General features: G+C 45.4%; 1 protein-coding gene across 2 annotated transcripts; it reads left to right on the top strand.

Annotated features, from left to right (window-relative positions):
- Positions 1 to 514: 514 nt before the first annotated feature.
- Positions 515 to 25,376, top strand: EIF4E2 (eukaryotic translation initiation factor 4E family member 2). Of its 2 annotated transcripts, none has more exons than XM_073675243.1 (7): positions 515 to 646; positions 12,151 to 12,265; positions 14,127 to 14,261; positions 16,312 to 16,416; positions 16,533 to 16,685; positions 19,883 to 20,019; positions 24,688 to 25,376. In XM_073675243.1, the coding sequence occupies exons 1-7, from the start codon at positions 627 to 629 to the stop codon at positions 24,725 to 24,727; spliced, it is 705 nt and encodes a 234-aa protein (XP_073531344.1). In that variant the 5' UTR covers positions 515 to 626; the 3' UTR covers positions 24,728 to 25,376. The 2 variants fall into 2 exon arrangements, with proteins under 2 accessions (XP_073531344.1, XP_073531343.1); XM_073675242.1 differs by having other exon boundaries at positions 645 to 781.
- Positions 25,377 to 25,525: the final 149 nt, after the last annotated feature.

Consider the following 25,525-nt stretch of genomic DNA (forward strand, 5'->3'; position numbering starts at 1 on the left):
AAAACCATTTCTGGTGACTACCTCTTGAAGCTCATCAAGAGAATGCCAAGAGTGTGCAAAGCAGTCATCAAAGCAAAAGGTGGCTACTTTGAAGAACCTAGAATATAAGACATATTTTCAATTGTTTCACACTTTTTTGTTAAGTATATAATTCCACATGTGGTAATTCATAGTTTTGATGCCTTCAGTGTGAATGTACAATTTTCATAGTCATGAAAATACAGAAAAATCTTTAAGTGAGAAGGTGTGTCCAAACTTTTGGTCTGTACTGTATATATATATATACGGCCCTTTTCAGTGTCTGTCACGGATTGGTTCTAAGAGCAAACATGTCTGACATGGTCTCATTCGTCTCACTCAATATAAGCAAACAAATCACTGAGCTTTCTTGGCTGTTTATTTGTGTACATATAAAGCATCTAGTTTATAGGGAAGAGGCCTAAGAATAAACACATTCGCCACACTCAAAATGGCCGCCAGCTTCCGCCGTTGCCCAGGACCTTTATGCGTCCGGCTGGAAACATCACTGTGACTACAGAGTTCCGCGTGCGGCAGGAAGCGGCGGCGGGAGTGCGGAGGAATGTTATGCGGGAAGCGGAAGTGGCGGGGAGAGGAGCACAGGGACGATGAACAACAAATTTGATGCGTGAGTGCGGGGCTTGGAGCAATGACAGAGCGCAGTGGTCACTGGCCGAGCCCTCGTGGGGTGGGCGGTTAGGTGGCAGACAGCAGCCATGGCAGCGTGCGCTGATGTGGAGCATTGCATGGCAGGATGGTGCGGGTGTGTACTTACAGTGACCGCGGTTATACCGAGGTGGTCAGATCTGCTGGCCGATATCTGACTGATTCTGATAACATCACACATTGAGGGATAATTTATTATTATTGGAATTTGTTGTGATTAGAGCAGAAATGACACATGGACGGCAGTGGTGACACCAGAGAACAACAGCAGATCAGGGCTATAGGCTGACACCCCTCCTGGTGAGCTCTGCAGTCCTGTGCCCTTCCTGATGCTTGCGCCCCCGCTCACAGACCAGTCGCGTCTTCTGGCGCCCCGCTCGCTGACCAGTCGCGTCTTCTGGCGCCCCGCTCGCTGACCAGCCGCGTCTTCTGGCGCCCCCGCTCGCTGACCAGCCGCGTCTTCTGGCGCCCCCGCTCGCTGACCAGCCGCGTCTTCTGGCGCCCCCGCTCGCTGACCAGCCGCGTCTTCTGGCGCCCCCGCTCGCTGACCAGCCGCGTCTTCTGGCGCCCCCGCTCGCTGACCAGCCGCGTCTTCTGGCGCCCCCGCTCGCTGACCAGCCGCGTCTTCTGGCGCCCCCGCTCGCTGACCAGCCGCGTCTTCTGGCGCCCCCGCTCGCTGACCAGCCGCGTCTTCTGGCGCCCCCGCTCGCTGACCAGCCGCGTCTTCTGGCGCCCCCGCTCGCTGACCAGCCGCGTCTTCTGGGGCCCCCGCTCGCTGACCAGCCGCGTCTTCTGGCGCCCCCGCTCGCTGACCAGCCGCGTCTTCTGGGGCCCCCGCTCGCTGACCAGCCGCGTCTTCTGGCGCCCCCGCTCGCTGACCAGCCGCGTCTTCTGGCGCCCCCGCTCACAGAGCAGCCGCGTCTTCTGGCGCCCCCGCTCACAGAGCAGCCGCGTCTTCTGGCGCCCCCGCTCACAGAGCAGCCGCGTCTTCTGGCGCCCCCGCTCACAGAGCAGCCGCGTCTTCTGGCGCCCCCGCTCACAGAGCAGCCGCGTCTTCTGGCGCCCCCGCTCACAGAGCAGCCGCGTCTTCTGGCGCCCCCGCTCACAGACCCGGCACGTCTTCTGTCACCTGATGCCCCCTTCACTGACAGTTGGAAAAGTTTTCCATGAAGTTGTACAGTGGGCGAGAAAGCAAACCCTCCACGAGACAGATGGGCCGAATCTGCCGTCATCCACAAGCTTATTTTCTATACACTGGGCAGTTCTCCCCAAAATTGTTCACGTTAACCCTTTCAGGATCTGGCTATATTATCATTTTTCCACTTCTTCCGATGTACAATACAAAGTTATATTGTGGTACCGTGTTAGCCAGATAAATCGATGTAAAGCCATACCTTTATTTTTCCATAGTTGTCTTGATTTTTGGGGGACGTATTGTAGATTTGAGTCACTATATTCTTTTTGCCATTTAGGCCATGTTGCAGATTTGCTGCTTTTTTGCCATGCAAATTTGCTAGCAAAACCTGAAGCAATCCTGATGCCAGCAAAGTGAACGAGAAACCTGAAGTGTCATGAATGCATTGCTTATTTGTGACGTGCGGAAAACAACCTGCAGCGTGTCAATTCTCTGTGCGGCTTTCACCATTGACTTCACTCAAATCAGTCAAAAACACACCAAAACCGCGCGTTTTTAGGCTGTCTGCCCACGATGCATTTTTTAAGCGTTTCCGCAGCCGCAAAAACACTGCAGAAATGCTTAAAAAACGCATGGTAGAAGGCCTGCCATGTTCCCCAATGATAATCCGCATGTGCTGTGCACATGCTGCGGAAATTTCCACTGTGGGTTATCATTGCGGAAAAAAATGCAGCACTACCAATTATTTTGCAGAAGTGCGCTCCTCCTCGCATGCCGACAGTTTGCTATGTACTGAAGGACCTGTGCTGACGTCATAGTCATGTGACGGGTCACGCGACGCTGACGTCTGCAGGTCCTTCAATGTAACGCAGCCGGGACGGTGAAGCAAGACAGCGCGGGCCGTCTAGGGTAAGTATAGATTTATTTTGTACCATTCTTTCGGTCACACTATATAAATCCATGCTGTTTGCATGGATTTATATAGTGTGACCAAGTTGACAAGCACTTTCCAAGTGATGCTAAAATCGCTTGGAAAGCGCTTGTCAACCCGCATGCAAAAAGACATGTGAAGAACGCTTCACTTCCGCATGTACAATCCGCATGCGTTTTTTCTGCCAGGGAGATGCAGAAACGCTCAGGAAAAAATCCGGAGCATTTCTGCATCGTGGGCACATAGCCTTACAGCTGCATTTTTCCTGCCAAGAGATGCAGAAATGGTGCAGAAATTTTACTCAACATGTGCACATAGCCTTAGGCTACATTCACAAGCTCAGTATATGGTCAGTATTTTAAATCAGTATTTGTAAGCCCAAACCAGGAGTGGGTGATAAATACAGAAGTGGTGACTAGTGTTGAGCGATACCTTCCGATATCAGGAAATATCGTATCGGATTGGATCGGGCCGATACCCAAAAAGTATCGGATATCGCCGATTCCGATACCGGAAACCAATGCAAGTCAATGGGACACAAATATCGGAATGAAAATAAACCCTTTCTTTCCTTGTAGGTTAATTCTACATGAAGTAAAACAACTAAGAATAATGTAGAATGACATGAAAAGCCGGCAATTCATCAGCGGCATACACCGGTACCCGACAATTTACAACAGAAAGAATAGAGCTTCACACATAGATTAGATAGATAGAAACATGTCAATCACATATATAAGAAGTACAGTGACAGTGTTGCTTACAGAACTTGTCATTTAGTGTAAAGGATTTATTAAAAAAAATATTAGTGTTTTCGTGCACCGTCTCTTTAAAAAAGCCGGCCGGCAATTCAGCATCTGTACCCGACAGTTTATAACAGACAGAATAGAGCTTCACACATAGATTAGATAGATAGAAACATGTCAGTCACATATATATGAAGTACAGTGACAGTGTTGCTTACTGTACTTGTCATTTAGTGTAAAGGATTTATAAAAAAAAATATTAGTGTTTTCGTGCACCGTCTCTTTAAAAAAGCCGGCCGGCAATTCAGCATCTGTACCCGACAGTTTATAACAGACAGAATAGAGCTTCACACATAGATTAGATAGATAGAAACATGTCAGTCACATATATATGAAGTACAGTGACAGTGTTGCTTACTGTACTTGTCATTTAGTGTAAAGGATTTATTAAAAAAAATATTAGTGTTTTCATGCACCGTCTCTTTAAAAAAGCCGGCCGGCAATTCAGCAGCGGTACCCGACAATTTATAACAGAAAGAATAGAGCTTCACACATAGATTAGATAGATAGAAACATGTCAGTCACATATATATGAAGTACAGTGACAGTGTTGCTTACTGTACTTGTCATTTAGTGTAAAGGATTTATTTAAAAAAATAATAGTGTTTTCATGCACCGTCTCTTTAAGAAAGCCGGCCGGCAATTCAGCATCTGTACCCGACAATTTAGAATAGAAAGAATAGAGAATCACACATAGATTAGATAGATAGAAACATGTCAGTCACATATATATGAAGTACAGTGACAGTGTTGATTACTGTACTTGTCATTTAGTGTTAAAATAAAGGATTTATTTTTAAAAAAATTGGCGTGGGGTTCCCCTTAATTTTAGGCTCTAGCGGAGGTTAAGCAGACAGCTGTGGCAAATGTTTGAAGCCTGGGAAGGGGGTAATACCCACGGAGCTTCCCAGGCTACTAATATCAGCCCCCAGCTGAATACCTAGCCTTTACTAGCTATTAAAATGGGGGAACCCCCCCAAAAAAATAACGTGGGGTCCCCCCTAATTTAATAGCTAGCACAGGCTAGGCAGACAGCTGGGGGCTGATATTAATAGCCCAGGAAGGGTGCCATGAATATTGGCCCCCTCCCAGGCTAGAAACACCAGCCGTCAGCCGCCCCAGAAATGGCGCATCCATAGGATGCGCCAATTCTGGCACTTAGCCTCGCTCTTCCACGCTGCCCTGGTGCGGTGGCAGGGGGTAATAGGGTTGGGGTTGATGTCAGCTTATAATGCCAGCTGACATCAAGCCCAGGTTAGTAATGGAGAGGCGTCTATAAGACACCCCCATTACTAACCCCATAGTCAAAGTTAAAAGAAAACACAAACACCCAGAGTAAAGTCCTTTAATTGAAATAAAGACACAATTCTTTATTGTTCTAAATTAAACCATACTTACCATCACGCCCATTCCAGCTGAAGCCAACGATCTCCTGCAATAAAAGAAAAATAATAAAGCAACCTCATCCTTACCTTTCCATGGTTCCCAGGACAGCTTCAGCTCTGCTACATCGAGATGACAGGCTGGACCACAGCAGAAAACTGCCATTCAGCCTGTCATCCCGCAGACACTGAGAAGCGCAGGCATGCTTGCGCTCCTCAGTGTCTCTCTGTGACGTCATCCAGATGAGCCGAGTTCATGTCCAATGAACTCAGCTCACCTCATGCACGTCACTGACAGCGTGGGAAAATTCTCACGCTGAAGTGCTGAGTGCAGGAGAATTTTCCCACGCTGTCAGTGACGTACATGAGGTGAGCTGAGTTCATTGGACATGACCTCGGGTCATCTGGATGCCGTCACAGCCAGACACTGAGGAGTGGAAGTATGCCTGCGCTTCTCAGTGTCTGCGGGATGACAGGATGGATGGCATCGTTCTGCTGCGGTCCAGCCTGTCATCTCGATGTAGCAGAGCTGATGTGTCGTGGGAGCCATGGAAAGGTAAGGATGATGTTGCTTTATTATTTTACTTTTATTGCAGGAGATCGTTGGCTTCAGCTGGAATGGGCGTGACGGTAAGTATGGTTTAATTTAGAACAATAAAGAATTGTGTGTTTATTTCAATTAAAGGACTTTTTTCTGGGTGTTGTGTTTTTTTAAATACTTTACTAGAAATTCATGGTGGTCATGTCTAATATTGGCGTGACCCCATGAATTTTGGGCTTAGGGCCAGCTGATAATGCCAAGCTGGCCCTAACCCCTTCATTACCCAGTGAGCCACCGCACCAGGGCCCTGGATGAGTTGGGTACAGCGCCAGAAGATGGCGCTTCTATGAACGCGCCATTTTCTGGGGCGGCTGCGGACTGCAATTTGCAGCGGGGGGGGGCCCAGAAAGCTTGGGTCTCCCTGCGCTGCGGATTCCAGCCCCCAGCTGCCTAGTTGTATCTGGCTGGGCACAAAAATAGGGCGAAGCCCCACGCATTTTTTTTTTTTAAATTATTTCATGAAATTCATGGAATAATTAAGAAAAAAAGGGCTTCCCTATATTGTTGTGTCGGGCCAGGTACAAATAGGCAGCTGGTGGTTGGGGGCAGCCTGTTCCTGCCTGCTGTACCTGGCTGGACACAAATATAGGGCGAAGCCCCACGTCAATTTTTTTTAAAATCCTTTATTTTAACACTAAATGACATTTGAGGAGTTAATAAAGATGCAGTCCCTAAATTATTATTTATTTTTTAATTAATTTTTCCCAAAACTTTTGACGTGGGCTTCGCCATATTTTTGTATGCCAGCCAGGTACAGCATCCAGCTTCTATGAACGCGCCATTTTCCGGGGTGGCTGCGGACTGCAATTTTCAGCGGGGGGGGGGCAGAAAGCTTGGGCCTCCCTGCGCTGCAGATTCCATCCCCCAGCTGCCTAGTTGTACCTGGCTGGACACAAAAATAGGGAGAAGCTTCACGTATTTTTTTTTTTTAATTATTTCATGAAATTCATGAAATAATTAAGAAAAAAAGGGCTTCCCTATATTGTTGTGTCCAACCAGGTACAAATAGGCAGCTGGTGGTTGGGGGCAGCCCGTTCCTGCCTGCTGTACCTGGCTGGACACAAATATAGTGCGAAGCCCCACGTCAATTTTTTTTAAATCATTTCAGGAAATTCATGAAATAATTAAAAAAAATTGACGTGGGGCTTCGCCCTATATTTGTGTCCAGTCAGGTACAGCAGGCAGGAACGGGCTGCCCCCAACCACCAGCTGCCTATTTGTACCTAGCCGGACACAACAATATAGGGAAGCCCTTTTTTTCTTAATTATTCCATGAATTTCATGAATTTAAAAAAAAAAAAACGTGGAGCTTCGCCCTATTTTTGTGTCCAGCCAGGTACAACTAGGCAGCTGGGGGCTGGAATCTGCAGCGCAGGGAGGCCCAAGCTTTCTGGGCCCCACCCGCTGTAAATTGCAGTCCGCAGCCGCCCCGGAAAATGGCGCGTTCATAGAAGCGCCATCTTCTGGCGCTGTACCCAACTCATCCAGGGCCCTGGTGCGGTGGCTCACTGGGTAATAAAGGGGTTAAGGCCAGCTTGGCATTATCAGCTGGCCCTAAGCCCGAAATTCATGGGGTCACGCCAATATTAGACATGACCACCATGAATTTCTAGTAAAGTATTTAAAAAAAACACAAACACCCAGAAAAAAGTCCTTTAATTGAAATAAACACACAATTCTTTATTGTTCTAAATTAAACCATACTTACCATCACGCCCATTCCAGCTGAAGCCAACGATCTCCTGCAATAAAAGAAAAATAATAAAGCAACCTCATCCTTACCTTTCCATGGCTCCCACGACGGCTCCAGCTCTGCTACATCGAGATGACAGGCTGGACCGCAGCAGAACGCTGCCATCCAGCCTGTCATCCCGCAGACACTGAGAAGCGCAGGCATACTTCCACTCCTCAGTGTCTGGCTGTGACGGCATCCAGATGAGCCGACAATGAACTCGGCTCACCTCATGTACGTCACTGACAGCGTGGGAGAATTCTCCTGCACTCAGCGCTTCAGCGTGAGAATTTTCCCACGCTGTCAGTGACGTGCATGAGGTGAGGTCATGTCCAATGAACTCGGCGCACCTCATGCACGTCACTGACAGCGTGGGAAAATTCTCACGCTGAAGCGCTGAGTGCAGGAGAATTTTCCCACGCTGTCAGTGACGTGCATGAGGTGAGCTGAGTTCATTGGACATGACCTCGGCTCATCTTTATGCCGTCACAGCGAGACACTGAGGAGCGCAAGCATGCCTGCGCTTCTCAGTGTCTGCGGGATGACAGGCTGGATGGCAGCGTTCTGCTGCGGTCCAGCCTGTCATCTCGATGTAGCAGAGCTGAAGCTGTCCTGGGAACCATGGAAAGGTAAGGATGAGGTTGCTTTATTATTTTACTTTTATTGCAGGAGATCGTTGGCTTCAGCTGGAATGGGCGTGACGGTAAGTATGGTTTAATTTAGAACAATAAAGAATTGTGTCTTTATTTCAATTAAAGGACTTTTTTCTGGGTGTTTGTGTTTTTTTTAAATACTTTACTAGAAATTCATGGTGGTCATGTCTAATATTGGCGTGACCCCATGAATTTCGGGCTTAGGGCCAGCTGATAATGCCAAGCTGGCCTTAACCCCTTTATTACCCAGTGAGCCACCGCACCTGGGCCCTGGATGAGTTGGGTACAGCGCCAGAAGATGGCGCTTCTATGAACGCGCCATTTTCCGGGGCGGCTGCGGACTGCAATTTGCAGCGGGTGGGGCCCAGAAAGCTTGGGCCTCCCTGCGCTGCGGATTCCAGCCCCCAGCTGCCTAGTTGTACCTGGCTGGACACAAAAATAGGGCGAAGCCCCACATAATTTTTTTTTAATTATTTCATGAATTTCCTGAAATAATTAAAAAAAAATTGACGTGGGGCTTTGCACTATATTTGGGTCCAGCCAGGTACAGCAGGCAGGAACGGGCTGCCCCCAACCACCAGCTGCCTATTTGTACCTGGTTGGACACAACAATATAGGGAAGCCCTTTTTTCTTAATTATTCCATGAATTTCATGAAATAATTAAAAAAAAAAAAAACGTGGAGCTTCTCCCTATTTTTGTGTCCAGCCAGGTACAACTAGGCAGCTGGGGGATGGAATCTGCAGCGCAGGGAGGCCCAACCTTTCTGCCCCCCCCCCCGCTGAAAATTGCAGTCCGCAGCCGCCCCGGAAAATGGCGCGTTCATAGAAGCTGGATTCTGTACCTGGCTGGCATACAAAAATATGGCGAAGCCCACGTCAAAAGTTTTGGGAAAAATTAATTAAAAAATAAATAATAATTTAGGGACTGCATCTTTATTAACTCCTCAAATGTCATTTAGTGTTAAAATAAAGGATTTATTTAAAAAAAAAATGGCGTGGGATCCCCCATAATTTTAGTCTCTAGCGGAGGTTAAGCAGACGGCTGGGGCAGATGTTTGAAGCCTGGGAAGGGGGTAAAACCCACGGAGCTTCCCAGGCTTCTAATATCAGCCCCCAGCTGAATACCTAGCCTTTACTAGCTATTAAAATGGGGGACCCCCCCCAAAAAAATGACGTGGGGTCCCCCCTATTTTAATAGCTAGCAAAGGCTAGGCAGACAGCTGGGGGCTGATATTAATAGCCCAGGAAGGGTGCCATGAATATTGGCCCCCTCCCAGGCTAGAAACACCAGTCGTCAGCCGCCCCAGAAATGGCGCATCCATAGGATGCGCCAACTCTGGCACTTAGCCTCGCTCTTCCACGCTGCCCTGGTGCGGTGGCAGGGGGTAATAGTGGTGGGGTTCATGTCAGCGCCAGCTGCCATGAAGCCCAGGTTAGTAATGATGGGCGTCTATAAGACACCCCCATTACTAACCTACAAAGTGTTAAAAAGAAAAAACACACTACACCCAGAAAAAAATAATTTATTTGAAATAAAACACACAATTTTATTTAATTCTTAGTTTACTAAAAATAATAGTTACCTGTCCACGTTCCTGCGCTGATCTCCCATGCACAGCTGTCACATCTGGAGATGGTGACAGCTGTGCATGGCTGCTGTAAGCTCACGCTGCCGGGAACACGTCCGCTCCCGGCAGCGGGAGCCACTGACTGAGGTCACCGGAGTGCATTCAGGCAGCGCAGCTCCGGAGACCTCCTTTACGGCACTGCTGTACCGTGGGAATTTCTCACGATACAGCAGGGCCGTAAAGGAGCTAACCGGAGCAGCGCTGCCTGAACTCCGGTGAACCCTTACGGCCCCGTCATTCTAGCGGCGGCAGCGGTTCAGAGCGGTCACATTCTATGTGGCTGCTCTGAACTGGAGATCTTCGTGGGACACTCGTGGACTGCTACGGAGGGGTAAGGATAAGGTTGTGGTTTATTATTTTATATTTTATTACAGGAGATCGATGGCTTCGGGGAATTAGGTGTCTAGGTGAGTATAGGTGTAGTTTTTTATTTTTTACTTTATTTTAGGTGGCGATCGGCGGGGACAGATAATGTATGAACTTATTTATTGTAGGCAACCACTGGCCACCAATGACGTGTATTTAACATTTATTGGGGACACAGTAGGGCAATTTAAATAGCAGGATCAGGCTGATGGGAACTACTGCTCCCATCGAGCTGATCCTGCTGGCAGGAGTGGACGGGGGACAGACATAGGCCGATGGGAGTAGTAGTGTCACATCGGCCTATGTCTGCCTGCACGCACACACCCGCACACACACCCCGCACACACACCCCGCACACACACTAATCATGACGGGTCTGGGAGGTGAGGCTGACCTGTGCGGCCGTGGGAAAGTTCATGTGAGTTCATGCAGTCAAGCATGAACTCACATGAACCCTCTGAGGGCAACGCTGCGACTTCAAATGAACAGCTGATCGGCATCACCTGATACCTCAGCTGTTCATTTGAAATAACCGGCGGGAAAGCCGGCGGTGAAGTCTTTTCACTGCCGGCTTCCCCGCCCGGGTCCTTCACTCCCCGCTCCTTGGTGCTGCGCTCCCCGCCCGGTCCTAACTTACGATCGGGATGGGAGGTGGCGAGGGGAGCGGAGGATCGGGGTCGGAGGCTGCGGGGAAGCAGTATGGGGCTGTGTGATTGTTTAAAAGCCGGCGGCTTTTTACCGCGCGCCAGCTTTTAAACAATCAGGAGAATTCTCCCCCGCTGGGATGGCATTCTGATGACAGGCTGGATCGCGCTGCCATCCAACTTGTCATCCTTCACAGACACTGCAGAGCGCAGGCATTATGGGAACTTCCGATTCCGGTATCCGATATTGTAAAAGTATCGGAATTAAGTATCGGAATTCCGATACCGCGAATATCGGCCGATACCCGATATTACAGTATCGGAATGCTCAACACTAGTGGTGACGTGTTTCCATTATACTTCTCCTCTGATTGTTCCACTCCTGGTTTTGGCTTACAAATACTGATGGAGAATACTAAAAAATACTGAACGTGTGAACGTGGCCTTAATGTTTGGAAAAGCAGGAATTAAAATTCCAATTGTGGTGGAAAAAATGCAATTCCACCATTGTTTTTTGGGGGGTTTGTTTTTATGGCATACATTGTGGGGTAGAAGTGACCTAGTAACGTGATTGTTCAGCTATATTTACCAGATGCAGCAAATATGCTTGTTATTTTCTTTATTTTTGGAAGGAAAACATGAATCAAATTTTATTTTCTTAAATATTTTAAAATTTTTAGGACTTTACACCATATTTCAGTCTCCATAGGGAATGTGCACCGCCAATTGTATGATTGCTGGTACAATATACAACGATATTGCAGTGATTGGTACTAATCATGGCCTCCTACAGGAGCACCAAAAGGATGACCCAGGGACCTTCAGCAGGCCTGGGCAACCCATCATCTCTACACTATGTTGTCATGGGGGAAAAAGCAGACAGTGGGCACCCAAATGGATGCCTCATCAGAGATGGACAGTGAAATTTTAAAGGTTTTGTCTCATGTTTGTAAATAATTAAAATTGCAGAGTGCTTGTAAAAACAAGCAACTTTGCAATTTACATTATATTAATATTCCTCCCTGTTCTCAAGAACGGAGAGATTTTTAATATTATAGTTTACAGCTTATTGCCAAGGGCCCCTCTGCAATGGCCAGTTTCCTAGGCAAGGACTGCGCGCTAGAAAGCCGTTTGCTATACATGCTGCGGCAGAGTCGAAGCTGCGGCAGAGTCGAAGCTGCGGCAGAGGACAGTGCATGGTTTGGGCCTGTGGATCAGCCATGATGCTGGTCCCAACGATAAGTAACTTTAAGAGGTTACACAGCATCAACTAGAGCTAGCTCCGATCGCTGCTGGTAGAGACAGGTGCTGGCTGTATAACATAACCAGCACCTGCCCTGATAAGAGGTATTTTTTTTTACTGAGGGACAAGCCCCTGCACAGCCATACTACTTCTGTATGTAAAAACGTGCTGACCGACTCCCCTCAATGTAATTGTGCTGGCAGCTTTCAGTAGATAGAGAACAGATGAGTGTTCATCCCCATTCTGAGGATTGGTAAAGACCCCAAAAAGGATTTTGTATGTGGAAGCCTTGTGTGATGTATGTTCTGTTTTTCCTGTGACTGATTGTGGTGCTTTGTGTGCAGTCTGAAGGATGACGACAGCGGGGATCATGATCAGAATGAAGAGAACGGCACACAGAAAGACAGTGAGAAGGAAAAAAATGATAAGGACAAGAATCAGGGCTCCTGCAGGAAGAAGGTAGGACGTCTGCTGTTCTTGTCTGCTCACAACATATTGGGCGACAGCTGTCTGATAGAGGTGAATTTCCCTGGTGCCCAGTGTCGCTCCTGCGCAGAGTGCACCGCGGCCCCTTCAGCCTAAGGATCAGTAGAGGGCATGGTGGGCAGACCTCTATTTATCCAAAAGAGATGGTATATTCTAGAAATACCCCTCTACTTTCTTTGAAAAGAAAACCCCTTTAAAGGCAACCTGTCACCAGGTTTTCCCCATATAAAGTATGGCCAGCACCTATAAGCTCTCTGTTACAACATACTAGTATGCTGTATATATGTCCCAATTCTCTATGCAACGCACAAAAAATACTTTTATTATACTCAAAGACAGTGCAGTCCGGTCCGATGGGCGTCTCTGATCTTGGTCCAGCACCTCCTCTCTTCTTACAATCGCCGTCCTCAACCGTCCTACTTCGTCATCACGGTGTCCTCCATCGCGCTCCTGTGCAGGCGCACTTCTCTCTGCCCTGCAGAGGACAAAGCACAGTACTGTAGTGCGCACGCGCTGGGAAAAGGCCAAAGAGCGACGATGACCCGTGGGTAAAGCCGGCTCATATACACTACAGTACTGTGCTCTGCCCTCAGCAGGGCAGAGAGAAGTGTGCCTGTCATCTATAGATGACGTAGACCGTGCAGTCTACTAAAAGGTCTTTTTTGTGCCTTGCATAGGGGACTGAGGACATACAGACCGCATACTAGAATAAGGCTTAAAGATGCTGGTCGTACTTTGTATGGGGAAACCTGGTGACACGTTGCTCAGAAGGTAATAATGCAGAGCAGCCTAAAGAAATGCCCTCTTGGTAAAGATGACAAAAAATAGCACTAAATAAAAAGGCCCATACCTCTGGGACCGTATGATGGATTAAAAAAAGTCACAAACAAAATACTCAAACACCGGGAATTGATGAAAGCAGAAACTGTCACACACGACCTAGCGTGCACACATAGACTTTCATTGATCCTTACACATATCCGTTTTAAAAATGAGTCCATGTCGCTGATCCATAAGACTCACACCAAGGTCCTATTCTCATCAGTAATGTGCATCAGACTTGGCCAATAAAGTATATTGGGATCCATGAGACACGGATGAAATTATGAAGACCGTCTTTGTATTTCAGACTTCTATCTTAGTTTAATCCATTTTAACTGATACGTTGTTAAAGGAACCTGCGGCACTATAAAAGCCGCCGAGAACCGAGCCTCAGGGGTTCCTGGTCTGACAGGCAGGACCCTGCCCGCTGCCAGTCACTGACAGGTCTCTCCTTGTACACACACTCAGGGAGAGACCCATCGCTCCAGGGTAGAAGCTGTCCGGGACCTGCCTGTCCAACTAGTCACCCATGCGGCTCCGTCCTCGGCCACTTAAAGTATGTGTTTCTCTGAAGTGCCGCAGCGTTTCAATGTCAGGCATACATAGATGAAATCATGGTGACGGTTACATGCTGCACATTGTTCGGGCACCCTGTGTCTGCTGTCAGGTTCAGTTTTAAGAATCAAAGGACAATAAAAGTTCAGACAGTACCAACTTCAGTGGAAAATAACGGGATGAGAAAAAAACTGATGCCACTAGGATGACACCTGAGAAAAAAATCCTTCCATTTCTTTCGGATGGTAACACAGAGGTGTGAATGTAGCCTAATTTTTAATTTGTCCCTTCAGTTTCATGTTGTATTCCTGTAAAACAATATCATTTTTGGGGGGAGATTAAGTTTGCCAATAACTGTTTGTGCTTGCCAGGCAATTCTACCCTGGTTGCCACTGATCCAGTTATGTACGATGCTATAATGCAGGGAATTACCTATGTGCATGTTCTGTATTCACAGGCTGTTGTGCCCGGCCCGGCGGAGCACCCGTTACAGTACAACTATACCTTTTGGTATTCCCGCAGAACTCCAGGAAGGCCGACCAGCTCTCAGAGTTATGAACAGAACATCAAGCAGATTGGCACCTTTGCCTCTGTGAGTGGCAGCTACGGTATTCCTCAGCATAGTGAGCACGGTGAACTCACAGGGTGACACTGCGGGGGGCTCTGCCTCTGACAACCATCCTTATGTCATGATTGACCAAGAAACTTATCAATTTACTATTACAGTGATGGGATACAGGTGTACACATCAGCTGCCAGCAGTTATTGTGAGGATGGCACAGGAGGCTTCCTCATCATAATTATTATTCTATAGTGCCATCATATTCCGTAGCGCTGTACAGACATCATCACAGTCCCCATTGGGGCTCACAATTTACAATACAGACCAAAAGTTTGGACACACCTTCTCATTTAAAGATTTTTCTGTATTTTCATGACTTTGAAAATTGTACATTCACACTGAAGGCATCAAAAGTATGAATTAACACATGTGGAATTATATACTTAACAAAAAAGTGTGAAACAACTGAAAATATGTCTTATATTCTAGGTTCTTCAAAGTAGCCACCTTTTGCTTTGATGACTGCTTTGCACACTCTTGGCATTCTCTTGATGAGCTTCAAGAGGTAGTCACCGGAAATGGTTTTCACTTCACAGGTGTGCCCTGTCAGGTTTAATAAGTGGGATTTCTTGCCTTCTAAATGGAGTTGGGACCATCAGTTGTGTTGTGCAGAAGTCAGGTGGATACACAGCTGATAGTCCTACTGAATAGACTGTTAGCTGCTTTTTTCTTGCCATAATACAAATTCTAAGTAAAGAAAAATGAGTGGCCATCATTACTTTAAGAATTGAAGGTCAGTCAGTCCGAAAAATTGGGCAAACTTTGAATGTGTCCCCAAGTGCAGTTGCAAAAACCATCAAGCGCTACAAAGAAACTGGCTCACATGAGGACCGCCCCAGGAAAGGAAGACCAAGAGTCACCTCTGCTTCTGAGGATAAGTTTATCCGAGTCACCAGCCTCAGAAATTGCAGGTTAACAGCAGCTCAGATTAGAGACCAGGTCAATGCCACACAGAGTTCTAGCAGCAGACACATCTCTACAACAACTGTTAAGAGGAGACTTTGTGCAGCAGGCCTTCATGGTAAAATAGCTGCTAGGAAACCACTGCTAAGGACAGGCAACAAGAAGAAGAGACTTGTTTGGGCTAAAGAATACAAGGAATGGACATTAGACCAGTGTAAATCTGTGCTTTGGTCTGATGAGTCCAAATTTGAGATCTTTGGTTCCAACTACCGTGTCTTTGTGCGATGCAGAAAAGGTGAACGGATGGACTCTACATGCTTGGTTCCCACCGTGAAGCATGGAGGAGGACGAGGTGTGATGGTGTGGGGGTGCCTTGCTGTTGACACTGTTGGGGATTTATTCAAAATTGAAGGCATACTGAACCAGCATGGCTACCACAGCATCTTGCAGCGGCATGCTATTCCATCCGGTTTGTGTTTAGTTGGACCATCATTTATTTTTAAACAGGACAATGACCCCAAACACACCTCCAGGCTGTGTAAGAGCTATTTGACCAAGAAGGAGAGTGATGGGGTGCTACGCCAGATGACCTGGCCTCCACAGTCACCAGACCTGAACCCAATCGAGATGGTTTGGGGTGAGCTGGACCGCAGAGTGAAGGCAAAAGGGCCAACAAGTGCTAGGCATCTCTGGGAACTCCTTCAAGATTGTTGGAAGACCACTTCCGGTGACTACCTCTTGAAGCTCATCAAGAGAATGCCAAGAGTGTGCAAAGCAGTCATCAAAGCAAAAGGTGGCTACTTTGAAGAACCTAGAATATAAGACATATTTTCAGTTGTTTCACACTTTTTTGTTAAGTATATAATTCCACATGTGTTAATTCATACTTTTGATGCCTTCAGTGTGAATGTACAATTTTCATAGTCATGAAAATACAGAAAAATCTTTAAATGAGAAGGTGTGTCCAAACTTTTGGTCTGTACTGAAGATTCCCTATCAGTATGGCTTTAGAGTGTAAGCAGACCTAATTCCATATTTTACCTTTTATGGCATATCAGACCATTCCTAAACTACATGACATGTCTAGATTATGACTTTATTTGATGTCTTTACCAAGGTGGAACAGTTCTGGAGATTCTACAGCCACATGGTACGTCCCGGGGACCTGACCGGACATAGTGATTTTCATCTTTTTAAGGAAGGGATCAAGCCAATGTGGGAGGTGAGGAACAAGGGAAATCTGGTAATATTACATCTGAGCATTGATTGTGGAAGTCACTGTTGATTCTAGCGTCCTAATTCCTTGCTCTTTTCAAGCACATGTTTCCTCCTGTCTAGGATGATGCAAACAAGAATGGAGGAAAGTGGATAATCCGCCTTCGCAAAGGACTAGCTTCTCGCTGCTGGGAGAATCTCATTCTTGCCATGTTAGGGGAGCAGTTCATGGTTGGAGAAGAGATCTGTGGGGCAGTGGTCTCTGTTCGTTTCCAGGTGAGAACTAGTAGAGTAGAAAAACCTATTCATAATACTTAAGTAAAATTGTCTTTTCTGAAAGATTTTTTTTTTTTAATTACGTGCTGTAGTGGTGCTACTTATCTAAGTCCCCTGACCCTAGTAATATACTTACCACCCGCAGTTTTCAGCTATTCCCAGTACCATTCCAGTCCCGTGATTCCATCTTGAAACCACAATTTCTGCCTGACCAGAAGTCAGAGGGTAACGGTCATAAGCTCTCAATGTAGGTCTGTAAGATCCTTGTTCTGGCTCTCATAGAAATACATTGACTTGTGACTTCAGGATCGCCCAGCAAATCTTGGAGCGATCCGGCAGGTCACAAACTGCTAGAGACCGACCGGAGCGGCGTCGATAACATGAAAACGGTGGCTGGTAAGTATGAGAATAGGGAAAAGGAACTTACATTAGTAGCATCACTCCAGCGCTGCAATAAAAAAAAAAAAACCGCTGGAGAGATGCTACTCATCTAAGGTCCCTGACCCTAGTAATATACTCACCACCCGCATTCTTCATCTGTTCCCAGCACCACTCCATTTCTGCAACGCCATCTTGTAACTTCAATTTCTGCCTGACCATAAGTTAGAGGTATCGGTTACAAGCTCTCAATGTAAGTCTATAAGATCCTTGTTCTGGCTCTCATATATTTACATTGAGTTGTGAGTTCCGGATCGCTCCAGCAGGTCACAAACTGCTAGAGACTGACTAGAATGGCGCCGATAACATATGAAGATTGCGGCTGGTAAGTATGAGACTAGGGGAAGGCAACTTATATTAGTATCACTACTCCAGCGCTGCAATAAAAAAAAAAACTGCTGGAGTGGTGCTTTAATATATATGTTTGATGGAGCTATAGCTTTAGGAATGTCAACATTCTTTTTGTAAGATTAGACCCTTTCATCCATGTATAGAAGATAGGAGAACAGTTGAGTAGAATGGCATAGAAAAACTTTATTAAATAAATAATGTATTAAAAATCAGTACATCACATCATAAATTTACCATAAAGTTAGGACATGCGGACAAATGGTCCCACATATTGCATATAATTGGGTCTCTGCGGAGGGTTCATCCCCGGGGGTCAGAGAGAAGCCCTCATATTTGAGCAGGGAAAGGGATACATGATCAAGACAATTAGAATCACAGTTGGTGTGGATTATATGGTTCAATTAATCCCAAAGGCAATGTAGTGCCTCACTTACCCTATTGTCAAGGGACCCCAAACCGCAAGAGACAACACAGGGACCGGACAGTGGATAAATTGAGCCTGTATGCGCATTTCGCCAGCAGTAATCTTGGCTTTCTTAAGAGGCATATGTGATGGTGCTTCCAGGACCTTTAAATACGCCCCAATGGATCACATGACGGGTCATAACATATGAAGATTGCTGCTGGTAAGTATGAGACTAGGGGAAGGGAACTTATATTAGTATCACCACTCCAGCGCTGCAATAAAAAAATACCCGCTGGAGTGGTGCTTTAATATAAATGTTTGATGGAGCTATAGCTTTAGGAATGTCAACATTCTTTTTGAAAGATTAGACCCCTTCATCCATGTGCAGTTTTATTTTATATGGATATAACAGATTATCCTTCACAGCCGCCATTCTGATACAATCAATGGTTCTTCCTCTGGAGGGCCCATTGATTGCATTGTTCACCGGGTAATTCTTCATTTCCAGGCAAGGACTGATATGTTGGTGTTCATTGTGTATTAATTTTTCTGAGTCTCACTATTACTTTGACTTTTACTTGACCTAATTAGTAGACACCTCCCGCCCCCCCAACCTTACAAAAAATAAATGAAGGGTTGTCTGGTCTAAAATGAAAAGTCTGCAGTCACTCTGTTTGACTGTAGACTTGTGAATCCTCCCAGGGCACATACTGTGCGCTGCGTGGATTCGTCTGTGTCTGCCCCGAGAACAGCGGTAATGTATGTGATATGCATACTCCCTGGCTGAACTTGCGCCATTGCTCAATTCACTTGTATGGAGTGAGGCCATCTAGTGGACACGGCCTCGCTCAATATAAGTGTTCTGCTGAGATGAATGAGAGCTTGTGAAGGCAGCATTGTATTGAATATACACACACCTCATATTCCGCATGTATTACTGAGAGGGAAACTCCCAGAAGAGAAAAATCTGAAGCATGAATCAGACCACAAACTGCATACTAGTTAAATGATATAAAGGAATGGATGTTGTAGACAGCAATATTTTTAAGCTAAAGGTAACCACTAACATATGCAAAAAATATATATATTTTTTTTTTATCTGTCAAAGTTGTTTATTGCCTTTGTTTGTAGCTTGGAAGATCTAAAGCTATAGTAGACTGTGGTACGGATAGTAATCTGTTAGCTCCTTCATGGCCTAGCAACTTTTTATTTTGTAATTTATTTATCCTTACCTTTTTTTTGAGCCATAACTTTTTTGTTTTCCCATTGAAATAGCCTTTTTTTTCGCTGGTAGAGTTGTGCTTTTGAATGAGACCATTCAATTTACAATATAAAAAATGGCCAAGTGGGGTTAAATGGTAAAAAGAAAATTCCACCATTTTTTTTCTCTTTGCAACACTTTTTGGTGTAAAAATTGACCTGTCAGCATGATTATAGTTAAATGGTTTTAGGTGGAAGGTAGATATAAGTCCATTGAGTTCAATCTATAGCCTAACATATTCATCCAATGGAAGGTAAAACCCCATGAGGCAGATGCTAATTGCCCCACATCAGGGGGAAAATTCCTTCCTGACGCCATACGGCAATCAGACTAGCTCCACTGATCAATGTCCCATCACAGAATCTAGTGCCTGTAACCTGTAATATTATATTTTTCAGGAAAGGAATCCAGACCCTCCTTGTACTTTAGTACGGAATCAACCATTACAACATCATGTGGCAGAGATTTCCATAATTTCACTGCTCTTACAGTAAAGAATCACCGATTCATGATGATTAACCCTTCTTTCCTCTGGACATAGAGGATGCCCCAATTGTGCCTGTTGCAGGCCAAGGTGTCAAAAGATCATTAGAAAGATCTGTCGGGTATGGTGCAGTCTCAGTTCCTGAGCCAGCAACATACACCCACTGCTCCCATATGACAGAAATGTGCATAATATAGCTGGGAAGGGGTTAATTTCTATTCATCTATTGTAAAGCTGATTTGATCCCTTCATTTTAGGAGGACATCATTTCTATCTGGAATAAAACTGCAAGTGACCAAGCAACCACGGCTCGAATCCGGGATACTTTACGACGGGTCTTGAATCTGCCTCCGAACACAGTCATGGAATATAAAACCCATACAGACAGCATCAAGTACGTATGAAGTAACATGTCATCTTAGAGTCTTATATCTAAGAGTAATAGGGCAACTGCAGGAATGGTGAGAAGGAAATAAGGGATGTCTCTGCATATCAGCAGCATCCTATATGTCACAGTTCAGGGTTTATGGACTCCAGTTTTTATTGGATCCTATACAACAGAAAGTCTTTTTTATAGTGCTGGTCAATTACATGACGATATCAAGGTACAGATTGGAGAACGTGCCTTCATCATACCTATGAGCTGCCTACGGGCCGCATCTGTAGCTCTAGAATCTATCGGGTACACTACTACTTGCAGTTTGAGTAAAACTATTCACCAACATTTTTATGTTGAACTGGACACATGAAATACAGGCAATACAGAGCAGAATAAATGTTTTGGGTTTTTTTCTATTAAATTTTGCCTTGCCGTTACAGAGATATTAGCGATCAAAGTATTTGGCACCTAAACAGGCTAATTTTTGGCGAGTCTATAGTAGGCATGATCAGAGATTTCATTGGGGGCGTGTACTTCTGTCTCTTTCTGACACTGACCAATCATAAGCACTGTCAGAAATAAGAGCACGCCCCCACAATACTACTGACATATAGCATCTTCTCACTGTAGAGGGAGGATCTATATTGTCTTGACGCCGAGAGTGGGTGGTCATGTGATCACAAGTATGTGATTTTGCAGACTTCCAGCCACAATCCAACTAGACTGTATCTGGTCTCACTCAAGACACTTGTATTGAGCGAGGCCTCACCCATTTAGTCAGCATGTAACCGCATGCATGCAAATCACATACTTGCAGTCACGCTCCCGGTTCTGGCACTGGAGAATTCACAAGTCTGCAGTCACATGGAGTTATTACACACTTGTAGCTTAAAACCGACAACCCCTTTTAACCCCTCCATGACATGTGCCGTATATATAAGTCACGTGCCATGTCTCTCTGCTGAGCCCCCATCTTTCCCGGCACATGACATCTGATCAGCTGACATGCGCCTCTAACATATTAAATGCTGCTGTCAATCTCCAACAATGACATTTAATATGGCTACGCCGGAAGCTCGTCATAAGACCAGTCCATCAGCGCACCTGTCACAAGATCGCGGGCCGCCGAGGGATTGGCATGACAACCCGGGGTCCAGCAGTCAGCGTTCATAGCAGATGAGCATTTTTGTTACACTTAGCAGGGCTGGAAATCTGCTATGTGTAGCAGAGGCGATCAGATGATCGCAGCTTCTAGTCTCCCATGGAGACTATTGAAGCAAGCAAAAGTGTAAAAACAAAAAATGTTTTTAAAAATATTAAAACATAAAAGTTCAAATCACCCCCCTATCGCCATCAAAAATACACATATTTGATATTGCCCGATCTATCAATATATAAAAAGAATCCGATCAGTAAACGGTGTAACGAGAAAAAATCAAAACGTCAGAATTATGTTTTTTTGGTAATTTTTTTGCAATAACGGGCGATCAAAACATTTTATGTACAATAAAAACGTGAGCTCGGCTTGCAAAAAATAAGCCCTCCCCCGGCCACAGATCCCGAAAAATGGAGACATTAAGTTTACAAACTTTGGATTTATTTTTCACCACTTAAAAAAGAACCTATACATGTTTGGTATCTACAAACCTGTAGTGACCTGGAGAATCATAATGGCAGGTCAGTTTTAGCATATAGCGAGCATAGTAAAAAAAAAAAAACTGTGGAATTGCACTTGGAGTTTTTTTTCCTGTTTTCCAGTAAAATCAATAGTGTTGTTCAAAAGTACAACTTGTTCTGCAAAAAACATAAGCCTTCATACAGACATATTGCCAGAAAAGTAAAAAAGTAATGGCTCTGGGAAGAAGGGGAGCAAAAAACGGAAAATGCCCGGGGGGTGAAGGGGTTAAGTTGGCCACGTGCATAGTGAAAAAGTGTCGTGACGATGTTTGAGAGAAAGGAGGGGGGTAGATAGGAGCCCCAAAGATGTAGGCGAGAAAAGGGATTGACTGGTAACTGCCAGGGGGGATTATTCCCTTCACTGCATTGAATTACGCAGGCTCAGACAGCAGGTAATACCTGTGTATGGCCAGGTGACCATAAACGTGATGCTAATTTATGGCTTATTAGTAGAATTATCTGGCTTTACACGGGTCTACTTGTGTTAACTGTTTGTGTGCTATTAAAAACTGTTTGCTACAGATATGAAGACTCCACATGACTTGTGTGCAGAAATGTTACTTTCTTCAATAGATTTCAATTACTTGATATTGTAATGTGTTTTTTACAAATCTATGGAGAGCGGTAGGTCCTAGAGAGCTGAACCTTGGACTAAAACCTCCGGAAGGGCCTGATTTATCTATGTGGCAAATTTGAGGTAGTTTGGCCCAGTAATATCCAATATCCACGGCTCGTGGGCCAGTTGGCAAACATATATCGAGTACTGTCAGCCTACACCAAATCCCATAATGTGTGACGATGCCACATTTTACTACATACTGTAGGCTTATGTAGAAAATACTGATTTTCCATGTTATTTGTTATGGCTCCTACCTCCTTTTCTAATTCATTCTGCCCTGAATATGAAGCAGTATATAGAGTTTTTCCTGAAGTGTAGCGTGAATATATTTCTCTTTGGTTCATGTATGTGGGAAAACCTGTTCTGTTTAGTATCAGTACTATTTATTTCCTTGTGTTATGCAGCCAGAATGTGAAAATGTCCTCTAGGGTGTGTGAATACTTCCCTCGTTTGAACCCTTTGAGGTTTTTTCTTACATACTTATAAATTACAGTAAATGTGTTTTCTGAGGCTTTAATTGTATTCGCTTGTTTGTCTGGATTTATTTTCCAGGAACCTTTCACATTGAACATGAAGTTTGATCTGGTCGCTTGATCTAGAGCAGGGTTCCCCAACTCCAGTCCTCAAGGCCCACCAACAGGTCCTCAGCTTCTGATCCTCTAGACAAGGGTTCCCCAACTCCAGTCCACAAGGCTCACCAATAGGTCATGTTTTCAGGATTTCCGATCACCTGTGCAATACTATGGAAATCCTGAAAACATGACCTGTTGGTGAGCCTTGAGGACTGGAGTTGGGGAACCCTGGTCTAGAGGATCAGAAGCTGAGGACCTGTTGGTGGGCCTTGAGGACTGGAGTTGGGGAACCCTGGTCTAGAGGATCAGAAGCTGAGGACCTGTTGGTGGGCCTTGAGGACTGGAGTTGGGGAACCCTGGTCTAGAGGATCAGAAGCTGAGGACCTGTTGGTGGGCCTTGAGGACTGGAGTTGGGGAACCCTGGTCTAGAGGATCAGAAGCTGAGGACCTGTTGGTGGGCCTTGAGGACTGGAGTTGGGGAACCCTGGTCTAGAGGATCAGAAGCTGAGGACCTGTTGGTGGGCCTTGAGGACTGGAGTTGGGGAACCCTGGTCTAGAGGATCAGAAGCTGAGGACCTGTTGGTGGGCCTTGAGGACTGGAGTTGGGGAACCCTGGTCTAGAGGATCAGAAGCTGAGGACCTGTTGGTGGGCCTTGAGGACTGGAGTTGGGGAACCCTGGTCTAGAGGATCAGAAGCTGAGGACCTGTTGGTGGGCCTTGAGGACTGGAGTTGGGGAACCCTGGTCTAGAGGATCAGAAGCTGAGGACCAGTTGGTGGGCCTTGAGGACTGGAGTTGGGGAACCCTGGTCTAGAGGATCAGAAGCTGAGGACCAGTTAGTTGGTGGGCCTTGAGGACTGGAGTTGGGGAACCCTGGTCTAGAGGATCAGAAGCTGAGGACCAGTTGGTGGGCCTTGAGGACTGGAGTTGGGGAACCCTGGTCTAGAGGATCAGAAACTGAGCAGATTAATTTATAGGGAAAGAATCTGTGTAAGGGCCTATTCAAACGTCAGTATTAGATCAGTGTTTGTATGCCAAAACCAGGAGTAGACCTTGCAGAGAAAAACTATAATTGAACGCTTTACACCTGTTCTGTGTTTTGGAGACACTCCTTGTTTTGGCATGGAAATACTGATGAAAAATACTGATGTGTGAATGAGGCCTAACTTGTATGTCTAGGAGCCCAATGGGCACAAGGCCATTACAAAAAATCTTATTTCCACCTTTTAAATCGACGGGGGCATTCTCTATAGTAGTGGACAACCTCTTTAATCGCCTTATATGTGTCACTGTCCGTTACTGATTGGGACCGCTCACTGGACTCCAAAGCATAGAAATGAGGAAGAATCGCAAACTTTCTAAGGTTGTGGTAAAAGATCTAATATACCATTCTGGAATCTGTTCAGCTTTTCCTGCTTCCCCATTTCTCTACTCTCTCAAGCAAATCTGTGACTAGGTTAGTCGGAGATGCACAAAATAGCCTTATGGTGTATATGAGATACACCATGTAGTATGACTGCAATAATTGCCCTGTGCTGCTAAATATATTCTGTACTCTATAAATGACATCACTTCCTGCGTCAGTGACCCCAGACGTCACTGGGGTCTGGCAGAGAACAAGGTAGGGGGACGTTACCCATGAAGCCAGAAGCAGGTATGGAAGATGCTTCTTAGTCTTGGGCAGAGTCTGGAGGATGTGTGCTTCACCTTGAGGATGGATTACAGAGAAATAGAAAAAAAAAAGTGATTTCCCGGCTTTGCTTTTATTTCTTGTCTGAAATTTTAACCTTTTCTAATTGACTTTTTTCTATTACAGGGACAAGACAAGTTTCAGAAACACAAAAATTGCATTATGAAAGAAAGTTGTCAACCTCCGTGCTGACTTTTTGCTAACTTCATCACTCCCATTTCCGGACAGTATTTTGCTTGTGTTTTTGTGACATCACTAACCCATTCATTGGTGGAGCGCCTAGCAATCCGTGCCAAGAATGGGCAATGTTGTTGTGTGGCCTCTGCCATAGATGTGGGTGAGAATGGCCTTCCTGTCACTCCGCTGCACCAGCCTTCACTCCGTATGTGATGTACAACCGCTGCTTCATTGAGGAGGAAGAAAAGCGCGAAAAAAATGTTACGTTTTCTTTTCTACTTTATTTTTTTTTTTAGGGGTAGCAGGTGATTGGCATGAAATATTCGTGTTTCTTTTTTTTACTATCGTTATAGATTATGCCCACTCCGTGTGGATGGAGTGAAATGCTGTCATTTCCTGCTCCCAAAATTTGCCTTGTAATGTTTCTTCAGCACTTTGTTTGTTTCCTTTCATGTTTTACGCAAAGGATTTTGTCTGTGTATAATAATAATAATAATAATCACTGTATCAGACCCACTACTGAGACATATCAGTGTTATACGCATTGGTGTGCCAGGTACACCCTTCAGTTCTGCTGCCTACATTTCACAATGTCAGCTACTCCACTGCAGCTCCACCATTAAAATTTTGGGTCTTTCGTTCTGCCTTTGTTTTTTTCCTCTTTCGGAGGACTCACTAGCTCTTCTGACATCTCTTTAGTAAAGGAATAAAATGTGGGGTTTTTTTGTAGTAAATTAAGGTGGATTCTGAGGCTCGGAAGCATTTAGATATTTCCTAATTGAATGGA

Source organism: Phyllobates terribilis, unplaced genomic scaffold (genome assembly GCF_046119375.1).
Source record: "Phyllobates terribilis strain yellow unplaced genomic scaffold, ASM4611937v1 Scaffold_3__8_contigs__length_932513732, whole genome shotgun sequence".
Lineage (NCBI taxonomy): Eukaryota > Metazoa > Chordata > Amphibia > Anura > Dendrobatidae > Phyllobates > Phyllobates terribilis.

Coding starts and splice junctions, on each gene's coding strand:
- EIF4E2 (XM_073675242.1), top strand. CDS start 735: ATGGCAGCGTGCGCTGATGTGGAGCATTGCATGGCAGGATGGTGCGG. Junction 16,686..19,882: donor TGGTCTCTGTTCGTTTCCAG/GTGAGAACTAGT, acceptor CCTTCATTTTAG/GAGGACATCATTTCTATCTG. Junction 20,020..24,687: donor ACCCATACAGACAGCATCAA/GTACGTATGAAG, acceptor TTTCTATTACAG/GGACAAGACAAGTTTCAGAA.